The sequence below is a fragment of the Caretta caretta genome, chromosome 13 (genome assembly GCF_965140235.1).
Source record: "Caretta caretta isolate rCarCar2 chromosome 13, rCarCar1.hap1, whole genome shotgun sequence".
Classification (NCBI taxonomy): Eukaryota; Metazoa; Chordata; order Testudines; family Cheloniidae; genus Caretta; species Caretta caretta.
In genome coordinates, this window is record NC_134218.1 from 2,872,610 (window position 1) to 2,887,252 (window position 14,643).

Genomic DNA, 14,643 nt, shown 5'->3' on the forward strand with positions numbered 1-14,643 from the left:
TAAGAAGCGGCAGAGACTTGACAGCTCCAGCCGGTAACCGCTTACAATCAGAAGCATCTGACCTTTGCTCCTAACATGTTGCGATCCCTGCAGTTTCCTCTATCCTGGGGCAGGACTCTCACTCAGTAACAGCGCAGGAGCCGGGGAAGGAGGTTAGCTGGGTCTCCCTACTGGCTAGACGGGAAGAGTGTGTGTCAATTCCTAGAGCACTCTGATGCGAGCGTTCCCCTTCCAGAACCACAGCCGGGCAGACTGGGAAGAGAAGCCCGAGGTCACAGATGCGTGCGTGCCAGTCCCAGACAGAAGCTTCTCCAGCCCAGAAAGTGATAGGGCCCAGCAGGTTTTAATGGGACCCTAAGCCACAGCAGTGCCCAAAGGCACAGACTGCCCAGGGGCAGGGATTGTTTCTACCTCTGGGTTTGTAGGACAATGGGACCCCGATGCTGATCGGGGTCTCTGGGCACAACCGACAGATGGCAGTCGGAGGCGGGGATTGTCAGCCTCAGTCCACTTAGCTGAACATAGGCCTGAACACTGTCTAGTTCCTTCGCTCCATTTCAGGATCCTGGCTCTCAGACTGGGGCTCTAGGCCCCAGGAGTTAAAGAGGAGAAGCCTCAGGATTTAGGGCAGGGAACAGATCTGACATTTATCTGGTCTCCTCCTTCCGTCCCTCCGTCCCCCCCCACCTGTGGGGCATATTTTCTTGCTCCTTTATACTTGGCATAGGACAGGCAACACACATCAGGATAGGCTTGATCACCTTCCTTTCTCCCTGCCCAGCCCCTCTGCCCCTTCTTTCACCTGCTCTGAGCAGTGGCAGGTCCCCAGAAGACTCTCTGTCCTATTCCCCACCCACCTTGCGATGGCAGCTCTAGGCTTCTCTTCCATCAGCAGCTGTTGGGTTCGGTTCTTCATGGAGGCAACAAGCCTTCTGCCCCTTGTCCTGCCAGGCAGGTGGATCTCCTCCACAGAGGTCACAGCAGGTGGTGTTCCCAACATGCAGCTCCCCCGGCATGGTGGGACCGCCAGCGCCCTGCACTGGAAGAGGCCAGTGTTGCTCTACCCAGAAACGCTTCCAAGGGGCATGGGACAAAGCGCAAACAATGCACTGATGTCAAACAGCCACTTCCACTAGTGCCACTGGCCAAGGAGGGGTCACATGATCTAAGCCAAGCCGATCAAGTGGAATTCTCAAAGCCACCTCAGCTGTAGCTCCCCAACTCCCATGAGAAGTTAACTGGAGAGGAAGGATGTTAGGGCCTAGCCCGAGACCGGCGAGACCCGGGGCCAATTCTCTGCTCTGCCACAGACCCCGTGTGACCTCGGGCAGGTCTCTGTGTGCCTCAGTTTCCCATCTGTACAATGGGGATAAAAGCTCAACTCTGCCCCACAGGGCTTTGTGCGGATGAGGACAATAAAGGTGGACCAGCACTCTGATACTAGGGTACTCATCTGGCCCCCACTACCCAAGACAGAAATTAATGGGAATCAGGCATCCAACTCCTCCAGGCAGCCAGCCTCACCCTTCCTCTCCATCAGGGGCCAAGTGAATCACGTGAGTGTGTAAGTAAACTGAGGGGGTGATTGGACAGGAGTTTTCAGAGAAAAGGACCTTCCTAGGCTAAGAGAACGTGTTTCCCCCGCTCCCCCCCCAACTAGGCAGTGATGCTGGAGGTCACTTTTTAGCTTGGAAGTAACAGGTTTCTACTCTGAACCTTATCTCCACTCAACACACTCCAGGCAGGATTTCACCCAGGGCGGGGACCAGGCAACACCCGATCCGCTGCTCTGGGGTAATGAGCGTTCTCCCCGCTGGGGCCCAAAGGGAGAGACAAGCTCCTCCACCCATTTACCACCAAGGAACAGACTGAGACAGCTCCTCCATCCTTCGAGATGGTTTAATATGAGAGAAAGCGAATCCACAATACAAAATTTAAAAACCAGCCCCTTGGTTTTCCCCCTCCCCTTTTTTCTACCCATTTAGGAGATGACAAAAAAAAAATGAAATAAAATAAGGAAGCATGGCTGCCCAAAGCACTGTGTGGCAGTGGACAGGCCCCAGGTGGAACATCAGGATGGCAGAAGGACTTCAGACAGAGAGATGTGGCTTCCAGAGACTTCTCCCATCCCGACAGTTTCTCCGGACGCACGCGCACGCACACACACACACAAACACGATGCTGATACACAATTGGTCTTTTTATCTTTATCCCTTGCGATGGGGCCTGGATCCCAGCCTGGCCTGGTCCCGACACGCCCATCCTGGCCCAGGCGTGCAAGGTCACTTCTCTTTTTTATCCGTTTCCATCCTTGTGTCTTTGGAGTCCCCAGACTCCTCCTTTGGCATGGAATTCTCCTCATAGCTGAGGGCAAGAGAAGGAGAGGATGCTGCGAGTTAAGCAGCTGCAGTTCTTAGGAAAGTCAACACCTCTGCTTTGGATGAAAGTGGGTGGGGAACGTGTGGATCAGGACCAAGGGCATGAGCACTGTCAGCCAGCTGCACAGAGAGCGGGGCTTTCCAGCCCGCCCCTAGCAGTGCAGATCTCTGGGCTACAGTTCCACACAGAGCAGGACTCCATGCAGGTGGGGAGAACAGCTCCCACCATCATTGTTACAGCACCAGACACAGGATTCAAGTGAAGTCAGTGGGAGAGGGGAGGCTGACAACGTATGATGCCCTGTTGTACCTACCTCCCCCACCACAGGCAGCCCTCCCTCCCTCAATATACCTTCCAAACTGAGAAGAGAGGGTTTCACTACGGCAGCAAGGTGCACACGCAGATACGCTCATAGACACGTGCCAGTCAGCTCACTGAGCACGCACGCTGATGGACACCTCCTCCCGGTCAAGGGACTGAGAATTCAAGCCCTGGCTTGTGTTGGTGGCAGGTGGATCTAAGAACGCTGGCTCCCAGCGCCATGCAGAATATTCGGCCATCCTGAATAAAACCACTGCCCCTCGTACAGTGCGGCACTGGCATTTTCACAAGGCCAGACAGGCCAGGCTGCGAAGAACACGTGTGCCTGGGACAAGTGACCTCAGTTAAGCCAGGAGCCAGGGAGGGGGTCGGGCTATTCAGTAAGGCAGATTTAGGTTTCTTCTTCTTTCGGGTGGCTGGCTCTGGCTGCATGAGGGGAAGAGCGTATGCAGAGGCTAGTCGCTCAGCAGACTTGGCCGTGCAGGGACTGGTTCCCTGGGGCAGGGAGAAGCCCCACAATAGCGACATTAGAAGCTGCAGGGGAGATCAGAGGAGAAAGCCTAGCAGCCAGGCCTTCAGGCAGACAGTAGAGAGCTAAACAGCTGAGCTAACGACACCTGCTCCAGCCCCATCAGGCACTTGATCCTTGGGGGGGGTTATTCTGCAGCTGTGCAGATGGGCTCACGAGCTGGGTTCAGACTGGGCAAGCGGGTGGCCTGAAGGTGCTCTGGCACTTAGCACTGTGACCAGGACACCGTTAGAGGGGAGGGGCACCAGTTCAAAGGCAGAAAGAGTGAGACCAGCCCATCGCAGTGAGGCAGATGGCCACAGCACAAGCCAGACACCGAGGAGCTGGGAAGGAATTTGACAGAACTGGAGAGACCCTACCTGGCCAGACAGAGACAGACAAAGAAAGGGCATCGGGTGCGATTGCTACATGGCACTGGGGCTTTGTTGCCGGCGTCGGCGGGGACAGGACAGTTTCTGCTGCATGGAATCGGCAAGGCTGGCCGGAGAACCCGACACGGTTGGGAAGTGGGTAAGTCTTGGTGTGTGTGGCAAGATTTCAGCAGAGGACTCATAGCTGCAGGAAAGACAGGAAGGGGACAGGGAGGAATGGGATAGAACAGAAAGAAAGGAATAAGAATCGCTTTGAGTGATATGTCTGCAAACACTCCGCCCTGCAAAGCCTGCTTGCTGTCTCTTAACCCGCCCTTTCGTCCCCAGCATTGGGATGAGCTGGGAGGCTGGGTTGGCCACACGGGGGCCCCCAGGAAGCTCACACTGCTGTGTACTCTGTGTAAGCCCTTGGGGTGTGAACCTACATGAGTGTAGCTGTATGAGGCATGAGGGGCCGAGGTTTATGGTATGGCAGTACCTGCAGCGTGACCACGGAGAGCAAATGGACAGGGCCCAGCAGGAGAATAAAATTGGGCACCAATGCACAGAAGTGCACACATGGTAGGGCCAGGCGCAGAGGCCTTTGAGAGGCAGCAGACCAATACATGCAAAAGCTCTTCCATATAGGTCTAGGCCAGGCTGCTCTGCAGTAGCTCCCTCTGGGTGTGCTAGCTATTGGATTTCCTGTGATTAATTCAAAGCACAAAAGGAGATGGGACGTTAGGGACCTGCTTAAGAGAGCTCTGCAGGGACATGAACCCCAGAGAGTTAGCTCCAAGCGGGTGCTGCCTAGCTCAACTCCAGCCTGCATTTCCTCCACCCCCACAGACCCTAGATATCTAACTGGTCCCCCTGGCTTCTTCTCCCACGTCTTCCTGGCGGCCCAACCAACCCCCTCCATAGTCAGGCACACCAGGTATCCCCCCCTCTTCTTAGGACACTTGTTCTGGGAAGCCCAGCAGTGTGTTTTCAACCGGCAGACTACTGAAAATACCAACTGGGCAGCAATTCTACTGTTTCGTCACCTGGTCCTCTGTGTCCAACCTGTAAGCTCCTCAGGGCAGAGCCACGTCTCCGTGTGCAAACTGCAAGGGGCTGCAGGCCGAGAGCTCACGTGGAATTTAGCTGGGGACCATCCTCAGATTAAGATGTGCTGCCAGAAGCACAGGTGGCTGATGGAGACACATGGAGTAGGTCCCCATCTCAAATCACAGACTTTCAGCGCTCACAGAAACACAAGCTGCATCAAAGCAGCCTAGGATCCCACACCTGGTGGAATTCCTAGGGTGGGGAGGCTTCCGTCCCTCCAGGCACATGAGCTCTATCAAGTTCCATTTCCTCCTCCAAATCCTGGAGCAGTTTCAAGAGATGCTGGACCCCAGAAACTTTCCTAAGACATCCAACCCCTGCACTCCCTACAAGACAGCCGACTCCTGGAGATGCAGAATCCTGCATCCACCTCTAAGATGCTAGGAGGGGATCGCTCTTTCCGATCAGGTTAGTTCTAAGGGGGACTTGCTAACAGTCAGAACCACACTGGGGTCAGAGCTATGCGTGGCGTCCATGCTGGCCCAGCGCTCCGAACATTAACCCTTCTTGCTCTGCCACAAGAGTCCACAAGCTCCTTGTTCAAAGACCGTGTGTCCAAGCAGCTTGTCTCTCACCAGAGCCGTCTCTAGCATGGGAGGTGATGCTGCAGCAGGCTGGTGAGTCACAGGCGTGTGTGAAAAGTGGCTGCAGGATACCAGGTGCACAGGAAGGATGAAGCCAGAACACACAGTGCCTGCAGCAGCGATTGTCAGAAGCAAAAAGATCAAAGACCAGGCAGGTGCTGAAGGGACTGGGAAGAGGGGAGAAGTCCCAGCGAAGAGCCACCGTGGGGAAGGTGCACAGTAGCGTTCCCTGGACTAGGAGATGGGGAGGGAAAGGCTGGTTCCACTGGCATCCAGAGGTGAATGGCAACTCGACCCTTTACTTTACCACACTTTTGCCTCCATTAGTTTCTGATCAACTCTGTGTCAGCCCAGCTGCCAGACCCAGAGCCGCAGGCCCCCTCTGAGCAGACGGAGACCACAATGCAAGGAGCTTGCGTTTCCATGTGCTGTGGACCGTCCAAGTTCTCCCGTGACATGTGAGAAGGATGCCAGCTTTGGGGAGGAACTTACAGGGCTCCATTGTGGCTGGGAGGGTGCAGGACTCCCATGTCTGGGACAGGCCAGCCAGAAGGTGCTGGAGCCAGACTGAAGGGTGCCTCCAGTTGCTGGCCAGCAGTACTAGGCTAGGCAGCTGTGTGGAGAGCACTGGAGGAACGGGCTAGAAGTGGCCCCTCTGCAGAGCCGGGGGCAGGAGTAGCACAGAGAAGATGCACATAGCTAGGACCTAGTTCCCCTGCTCCGGGAGAGGGGAAGGATGATTAAACTGGCCTGGTGGCACCCGTGAGGATGAAGCACGCCATTACCTCTCCAGGCTCCATGGCCGGGCTGGCTCTGCTCCCTTCCCCCACCATGCACTGCAACAGCGACCGGGTGCTGACGACCCAGGTGTGCAGGCCCACCCTCTGACTTCACCCCAGCTCATCGGAAGAGTGAGTCAGAGTTCACAGTGCAGAGCGATACCAGAGGCGTCACCTGTGTTCCAGCCCTGGCGCTCCCACACACTTGCCCAGGAGGAGGGTAGGGACCGGGCTAGAGGAGGAACGCTCCAGAGAGACGTGTATAAACACAGATTCGCTCCCTCCACCCGTGCACACGCCCACGCACCCACAGCATGCCCAGATGAACTTGTCCGTTTGCCTGCGCCCCAGCATGGGAACACCTGCACATCTCAGGCGCTCCATGCGCTGCCGCCTAGAGGCTGACTTACCTGAACATTTCGGTTACTTCTCCCTTCACCAAGGCCACGAGGAGAGGGAACCCAATGCAGGCAGGGACCAGGTACAGCAGGGCTGGCTGGGGGGGAAGGTGGGGAGGAGAACAGAGGTAATTACTGCATCAAACAGCCGGAAAAGCCAACATAGCCTGCAGCAAGGGCCACTCAGTCCCCAGATTAAGGAGTAAGTCACACATGAGGGAACGCTGGGCACAGCTCAGGGCTAGGGCTCAGTGTCAGATCTTTCCTTTATGCTCCAGAAATCCGTAAGCGTCGAGTCCCAACATATCGTAGCACCAGAGTAAGAACGTGACTAGAAGTCCCACTCTCTGGCCCAGCACTCTCAATGCAGAGCTGTTCCAGGAGGGGGCAGATGACACTCTACAGGTCCTGACTTTCTGATAATCAAGGTCCTGTCTCTCGTCTAGCACCCACCTGGATGGGGACTAAAGATCTGGGGATACTGCCCCAGAGGAGGAGCAGAGAACCCCCAAGTACTGACCAGCCCCCCTCGGAAGAGCCCACTGCCCAAGGCTAGCAGACTTATGTGCTGCGGGCACAGTGGCTGCCACGCTCGCCCAACGTTTTCACATCTTGTTCATTCCTTCCTCCCATGCAGGGGGCAGCTGGAAAGCATTAAAACTAGCCGGGCATTTCTGCTGTGCTTGCACCTGCTCTTGAGATCTAGAGACAAGCCCAGGAGAACACGCCGATGCTCCCCGTTACTAAAGGGCAGGCTGTTCTCAGTGCATGAGCAGAACTCCCCACTGACGTGAGGGAGCTGCAAGGCCAGGGAGAACCACCCCCCTCCTCCTGAAGATAGTAAAGTGCAGTTATATGCAGAGATGCCCGCAGCAGGCTCCACCTTTAGTGCCTAGTCCCAGAGCCAGTTTGCCCAATTTACAATCGAGACAATTCTTCAAGGCACACTTCACCCGGGAACTGAAAACCCTGTTGGTCTGGCTGCCTCCTGCGTCAGACCCAGCAGGACACACCCTGCAAGAGGATCTTAGACAGTTTTGCAGATGCATGAGGCAGAGAATCTCGCTCTGCTGTGCTAGAAGCAGTAAACAGATAGTTCTCCGAGGGGCAGTCCCCAGTAACCTTTGCATTTAATGCACTCTCCCCTCAGCCAGGTGCTCCACTCTGTTACGAAAGTCACACCCCCAGTTAGAAAAGGCAAAATGGAGTGGCTGTGTCTAGCATCGCTTGCTGTGATGGCATCTCAGGGTGGGCACCACACAATCTCAGCTCAGAGATACAGAGTTGATTCTCTGTCACCCTGATTGTAACGTAAGTTCTGACCAACCTTCCCCAGCTTCCTGCTGCACTTGGCTGCCTGCGGCTCAGGAGTCAGCAGAGCAGTAATGGGCAGGGCACAGAAGACAGGGGATTCGCTGGCCCTTGATGGCCGGGGACTGCAAACTCCGCTTACCTGGGCATGTTTGAAGATGTGCATGATGAAGATGGTCAGGCCCAGTCCAAAGATGTACGCCACAAAGCTGGTATAGAAGTACGTGTGCGTGTTCTTCTTTAAACTACAGGGGAGGGAAGAGAGCAGGATTAACATGGGCCCTGAGAGAGGCAATACCAAAACCACTCCAGCTTATGGAATTTGCGAGCTTTATCAGGACTGATCTTCAGCTGGCCTAGCAATCTAGTGGCAACACATCCACACAGAAGACTGACAACCAGGCTGGCAGAGGCCGTCGGCACCATTGCTCCTGAGCAGCCCCTCCTGCCCGTGCTCGGAGTGGTGCAGAGAGGATCTGGTGAGAGCACAGTCCAGTCCTGGAGGGGAGGCTGCCATGACACAAGGTCTCTAGAAGGATCCTGGAACCCCCAGTCCTTACCCAATAAGCACAAAAAGTGCTCTGCAGCTATACCCCCTTAACATGAGCGAGGAAGCTGCAGTGAGAAGCCCTCCACCAAGGGAGCAGCTCTTCACCCATATCTATCTCCCTGTACCCATTCCCCAGCTGGGCAGCTGTTTTACTGCAGGTCAGGCCAGGGCAGCAGCTGCCGACAGATGTGGGCAGAAGCACCCGTAGCACTTCCAGCCCTGCACGGAGAAGCCAGCACGGATGCATGATACATGTGGCAAGTGGAGCTTTTGAGGAGGAGGAGTGGGAACCTGAGGGGGGCATGTTCAGTAGCCCATCTTCCAAGTGATGCAAGGTGACCACTGAGAACTCAAGTCCAGACACAGGCCAAACGCCATGTGGGAAGGGCCTGCTTTCCCTACACATGGGAAAGCACAGCACTGACAACAGATGCACACAGACAATGGGTCACGTGTCCGGAGAAGTGCTTCTTCTGTGTGACAGGACCACTCCCAACAGCTTCCCGCTGGCCTACACCATCGGCAGTGACCCTGAGCGCTCCCCTTCCCCTGTCTCCATGTGCCCAACCACCCCAGTCCTGCTCACAAACACTGCTGCCTTGCTTCCACTTCTCCCAGCTCCACCACAGCTATGTCATCTTCGCTCTTCCTCCAGCCCCAGCTCTCCAGCATGTGCGGGCTGCTGCTCGCACACACACAAATGCAGCAGTTTCCAGGGTCAAACAACTTGACAGGGCCCCAGTCATTTCAGGGTCCAGATCACAAGTGACCACCCCCTGACCATGGACTTTCCCCAGACTAGCTCCAAGACAAGCCCAGAAAGATCAGGTCTAGCACCAGGCTCTTTTCAATCGCAACGGTTGTTGCCTTCTCCTTTGTTCTTCTGCTTTCTAGACTAGGCCCTGTTTTCTAGGCCCCGTGGCCTCCAGTCAATGCTTCCCCATCTCAAGGCTCAGCAAAAGATGTCTGGCCACCCTGGTCCTCCTCATCTAGTTCAGCAAAGCACTCTGGGGCAACTTACACAAACAGTGCAAAACAAAGCTGTCCTGTAGACATGCTCCTAGAGGCACAGCTCACCTGATGTCAAAACGCAGCAGCAGGGCAATGAAGATCCCTGAGGGGCAGAAATACAGAGTTAGAGAAAGGGATGGAGAGATCATCTGACATCTGGTGCCAAATGCAGAGTGACAAGATGATCTTGTACTTGGCCACGGCCGTAAGCACATTTGGGACCACAGCACCCCCTTGTGACTGAATTCAATATTGGTCCAGTTCTAGAGAAGCAATTCCCGACTCCCTTGGTATTGTAAAGCAGTGGTTCTCAGCCAGGGCACACGTACCCTGGAGGTACACAGAGGTCTTCCAGGGGGTAGGTCAACACATCTTTGCTACATAAAAAAGCCCTAGTGAAGTCCGTACAAACTAAAATTTCATACAAGGACGTTGTTTATACTGCTCTCTATACGGAAACGTAAGTACAGTATTTATATTCCCGTTGATTTTATAATTCTATGGTAACAATGAGAAAGTCAGCCATTTTCCAGTAATAGCAGCTGTGACACTTTTGTATTTTTATATCTGATTTCGTAAGCAGGTAGTTTAAGTGAGGTGTAACTTGGGGGTACGCAAGACAAATCCCACTCCTGAAAGGGGTTCAGTAGTCTGGAAAGGTTGAGAGCCACTGCTGTAGAGCACCCAACACCTCGCTGCAAAGGGAAACTGCAGGAGGGAGAGACACTGAAGATCAGGGGAGTAAAATACCGGGGCGCTACGCTGGGGCACAGGCAGAGCAAGCCAAGAGGGGGAACGCACCTGAACCCACATGCTCACCCCACTTCCTTTCAGACAACTGGTCCCTAGCCTGGAATTCCAACTGGTGACCCCTCACCAGCGCCAGCCAAGTGCTGCTTTCTCCATCACCTTAAGGGACGCTTCCCTGGTCCTATCCCGGAAGGGAGGCCTGACGCACCATGCGGCACGCTAGAGCTCAATTACGTGACAAGGCCCAGCACATCTGTGAGCACCACGAGCTGTGCTGCCAGAAGCCCTCCCCTTCAGAGGATGCTTTGCCGTCTAAAATGCTTCTAAGCCCATCTTCCCCCACCAGTCCCTTCTCTAGGGGCCTATGGTAGCGGTTGGGAGGGAAAGGTATCTCCTGATAGTCCAAACCCTGAGAGGGGGGCAGCAGCAAATCCCTGCATCAGTGCTCCTAATGAGCACAGCTCAGGCCAGCCAGCCCCAGCTCCCGGAACAGCCGATTTGAGAAGGTCTCTGGCAGCCCGACACTGCAAGCCTGCAGCAGGCTCGACACGAATGCATGTAACAGAGCCATCTGGTTCTAGGACTGGCAGTGGCCGTGCTGCAGATCAGCAGGGCAAACAAAGTCCACAGCTTTCATGACAGCACCAATGCCAACACCTGACTTCCCTCTGTAACCTTTCCCATATGCTTCCCCCTCTCCTTGCTCCCTTCCCTACTCCCAGCTTCAGGCTCCCCAAGCTCCCTTTGATAGCCTCCCTCCACTTCAGAACCACGAGACCTCGTCCCCATCCAGCTCTTAAGCAGAGGAGTCTCTGGTTGACCTGCAGCCATTCAGCTGGATTTGTAGTGTACACTCCACACCCAGGCCCCAGCAGGCCAGAGTCCAGGCCCCAAAATTGTATCCTTGGTTAACACACTTTCTAACACACCATCCATTCAGCTTTACCTGGAATTACAACATCTCCAAGACCCAACATGGCAAAGTTGTCAGCCTCCAGCCCCTTCTCCAGCAGATCCTGGGGGAAAACCACTGGAAAAGCAGAGAGGGAGTATTAAAAAGGGGAAGAGCTCAGGGTTAAAAGCACAAAGCCAAGCTGATCCTTTGGTGGGAGGTTAACAGCGGGTGTGCGTGAGTACAGGAATGGAAAGACCTACACATGAGAGTTTCCTCTCCAAACTCAATCTATTCTTATTGCCACAAAGGTGGATCAACTTACTGCATATCCCCCCACTGCAGGCCCTGGAAAGCAAGGGAACATGGAGACAAATCATTCAACATCCCATTCACATGCCACGCTTGCCAGCCATCACCCACAACAGGGCTGCTCAGGGGGTTTGCAGAAGCTGCCGTCTCTGGAGAGGAGCTGATAGCTCAGCTTGTGAAGTGTCTTGAACTGCAACTGTCCCATCTCTCTACTCGGTATCAGAAGTAGGGGATGACACAGAGGGAGGGAGCAGGGAGACGGGAAAGAAGGCAGCTGATGGAGCATTATGAGCAGACTGTAGACGTCCAGGCCCCAGGGGTCCAACACTTCAGAGTGACCTGTGCCCAAGATGCCAGATAGGAATGCATGGTGGGGTCGTCTGGAGCAGGTGGGCAGTTTAGCTAAAGGAACCCAAAGAAACAGGTGACTCAGGGAAAAGGTGCAGTATGGTTCTTTCACTATATGTGAAAGCAGAGTCTCAAATATGGTAAAAATCTGATAGGAATCCAACAGCCCCACAGACTCAGTAGAGAGAGAAATTCCCTGCATGACTAATAAGAGCATAGCAGTAGGACTACAGTACTGACCGCCTGACCAGGATGGTGATGGTGACTCCTGGAGATTCGAGAGGCTACAAAAAAAGAAACCCCAATAATAACGGGGATTTTAGCTAACCCCATATTGACTGGGAAATGTCACCTCAGGACAGAATGCAGACACAAAATTTCTAGACACCATTAATGGGTGCTTCTTGGAGCAGCTAGTCCTGGAACCCACAAGGGGAGAGGTAATTCTTGATTTAGTCCTAAGCAGCGCACACGATCTGGTCCAAGAGGTGAACAAACCTGAACTGCTCAGTAACAGCAACCATAACAGCCATTCTTTTTAGGTGACAAATCTGAGGAACTGTCCCAGATGGAGGTGTCAATACAGGTGGTTTTGGAACAAATTGATAAATTAAAAAGAGTAATAAGTCACCAGGACCAGGTAGTATCACTCAAGAGTTCTGCAGTTTCACCTTTGAATTACTTCAGAACTATTAACTGTAGTATGCAATCTATTGCTTAAATCAGCCTCTGTACCAGATCACTGGAGGACAGCTAATGTCATGCCAATTTTTTAAAAAGGGCTCCAGCAGCAATCCTGGCAGTTACAGACCAGTGAGCCTAACGTAACACAAGAACCTGTGGTCACCCAGTGAAATTAATAGGCATTAGGTTTAAAACATACATAAGGAAGTACTTCTTCATAAAACACAAAGTCAATCTGTGGAACTCCTTGCCAGGGGATACAGCAAAGGCCAAAGTATTCAAAGAGGAATTAGATACATTCATGGAGGATAGATCCATCAATGACTATTAGCCAAGATAGTCAGGGATACAACCCATGCTCTGAGTGTCTCTAAACCTCAGACTGCTAGAAGCTGGGGCTGGACAACATGAGATGATCACTGCCCTGTTCTGGTCACTCCCTCTGAAGCACCTGGCATTGGCCATGGTCGAAAGATGGGATACTGGGCTAGATGGACCACTGGTCTGAGCCAGTCTGGCCATTATGATGTTCAAAAGTGTTTCCTTTACTTTCTAAAAGTATTAGCTGGGAGATTTCATTGTCCCCTGGAGAGTTACTAAGCTAAATCTGGCAATTAAGAGGGATTCTATGAGCCAACAGTGTGCCCCTGTTGCCAAGAAGGCTAATGGCATATTGGGCTGCATTAGTAGAAGTATTGCCAGCAGATCGAGGGCAGTGATTATTCCCCTCTATTTGGCACTGGTGAGGCCACACCTGGAGTACTGCATCCAGTTTTGGGCCCCCACTACAGAAAGGATGTGGACAAATTGGAGAGAGTTCAGTGCAGGGCAATGAAAATGATCAGGGGGCTGGGGCACATGTCTTACGAGGAGAGGCTGAGGGAACTGGGTTTATTTAGTCTGCAGAAGAGAAGAATGAGGGGGGATTTGATAGCAGCTTTCAACTACCTGAAGAGGGGTTCCAGAGAGGATGGAGCTCAGCTGTTCTCAGTGGTGGCAGATGACAGAACAAGGAGCAATCGTCTCAAGTTGCAGTGGGGGAGGTCTAAGTTGGATATTTCACTAGCAGGGTGGTGAAGCACCGGAATGGGTTACCTAGGGAGGTGGTGGAATCTCCACCCTTAGAGGTTTTTAAGGCCTGGCTTGACAAAGCCCTGGCTGGGATGATTTAGTTGGGGTTGGTCCTGCTTTGAGCAGGGGGTTGGACTAGATGACCTCCTGAAGTCTCTTCCAACCCTGATCTTCTATGATTCTATTCCAGCTTTACATGCAAATCCCCACATAGCCTGAACTGGGGAGCGGCTACCAACACCCCAGAATACTGCAGACACTATGGCTTCAGGTGCCTTTCAGATCACGTGTCTGATGCGCCTACCATGTTCAGTGGCTGTAGAAACTCACTTCACACTTCTGAGGTGACCCCGAGTCCCCACGATTCTCACCTTAAAGGCTTTGTACTGACCCCCTTCACTGGGCTGGGCCAGATCTCTGCAGATGTTCCTGCCCCATCATCAGAGACCTGAATGCCCACATACCATGCTACCCTGCCTGGCAGGTGTATTGCACTTCACAGTGTGCCAGTGACAGGACACACTGGAAAGACCAATACAGATCTAGAGCAAATGGCTGCAAGAGGATCCAAATTCCTCATGGGCAGAGTGCGAGCAGGAGCTGGATTCCAATTCCAAGGGAGGGAACTCATGACAAAATCCACTCATGAACAGTGGCACGCATAACAGAATGTAAAACTAGCCAGGTGGAGCCCAGCGCCCAGGCAGTGAGGATGATGGGCAGGAGACAGGACAGGTCTTCCCAGAAAGCAGGAAAGATCTACTCACGTTTTATTGGTGCCTCAAACGATTTGGCAACAGTCACCATCACGTTGGTGCCAAAAACCTAGGAGCCAACAACAGTCCGAAGTGAAAACAAAGGCCCAGGTAATAACGATAGAAGCCATTCCACTACAGCTGCCTAGCTGCAGCTAACACTACCAGGGCCAGTTGTGGTCACAGCAGAGACAGAGCGCCCACCAGTCACAGAATCACAGTTTTCATTTTCTACTCCGATTCCCATTAGGTCAGTGTGAAGCCAGAGTAATAGGAGTGCAGCAATTCTCCCAAAAGGGCCATATTTCTGGAGTTTAAAGTACTTGCTCTCCACATGCCCACATCATATCTTGTTTGAAAGATTATTTTAGGTATGTTTAGATGAAGTATTATGTGGAACTGTCAAGTGGTGCCATAAGCTTGTACGCAAGGTGAAACAATGGTACACAAAATGAGAGTCTTTTTTTGACCTGTTCCAGAAACACTAACGTGACTATGAGTTGAGGTTT

The 14,643-nt window shown here is 53.2% G+C and overlaps 1 protein-coding gene across 2 annotated transcripts in view; it reads right to left on the minus strand.

The window, feature by feature from the left end:
- Positions 1-1,883: 1,883 nt before the first annotated feature.
- Positions 1,884-14,643, minus strand: part of HM13 (histocompatibility minor 13) — a 32,929-nt gene continuing 20,169 nt past the window's right edge. The window contains exons 7-13 of one of the 2 annotated variants that reach the window (XM_048820100.2): positions 14,147-14,204; positions 11,019-11,102; positions 9,389-9,425; positions 7,904-8,006; positions 6,463-6,548; positions 3,589-3,784; positions 1,884-2,364 (exon numbers count right to left, since the gene is read on the minus strand). In XM_048820100.2, coding sequence (XP_048676057.1) covers positions 3,634-3,784; positions 6,463-6,548; positions 7,904-8,006; positions 9,389-9,425; positions 11,019-11,102; positions 14,147-14,204 — 519 coding nt within the window. In that variant the 3' untranslated portion in view covers positions 1,884-2,364; positions 3,589-3,633. The remainder of the gene's footprint in view (positions 2,365-3,588; positions 3,785-6,462; positions 6,549-7,903; positions 8,007-9,388; positions 9,426-11,018; positions 11,103-14,146; positions 14,205-14,643) is intronic. The other variant, XM_048820101.2, reaches the window with a different exon arrangement.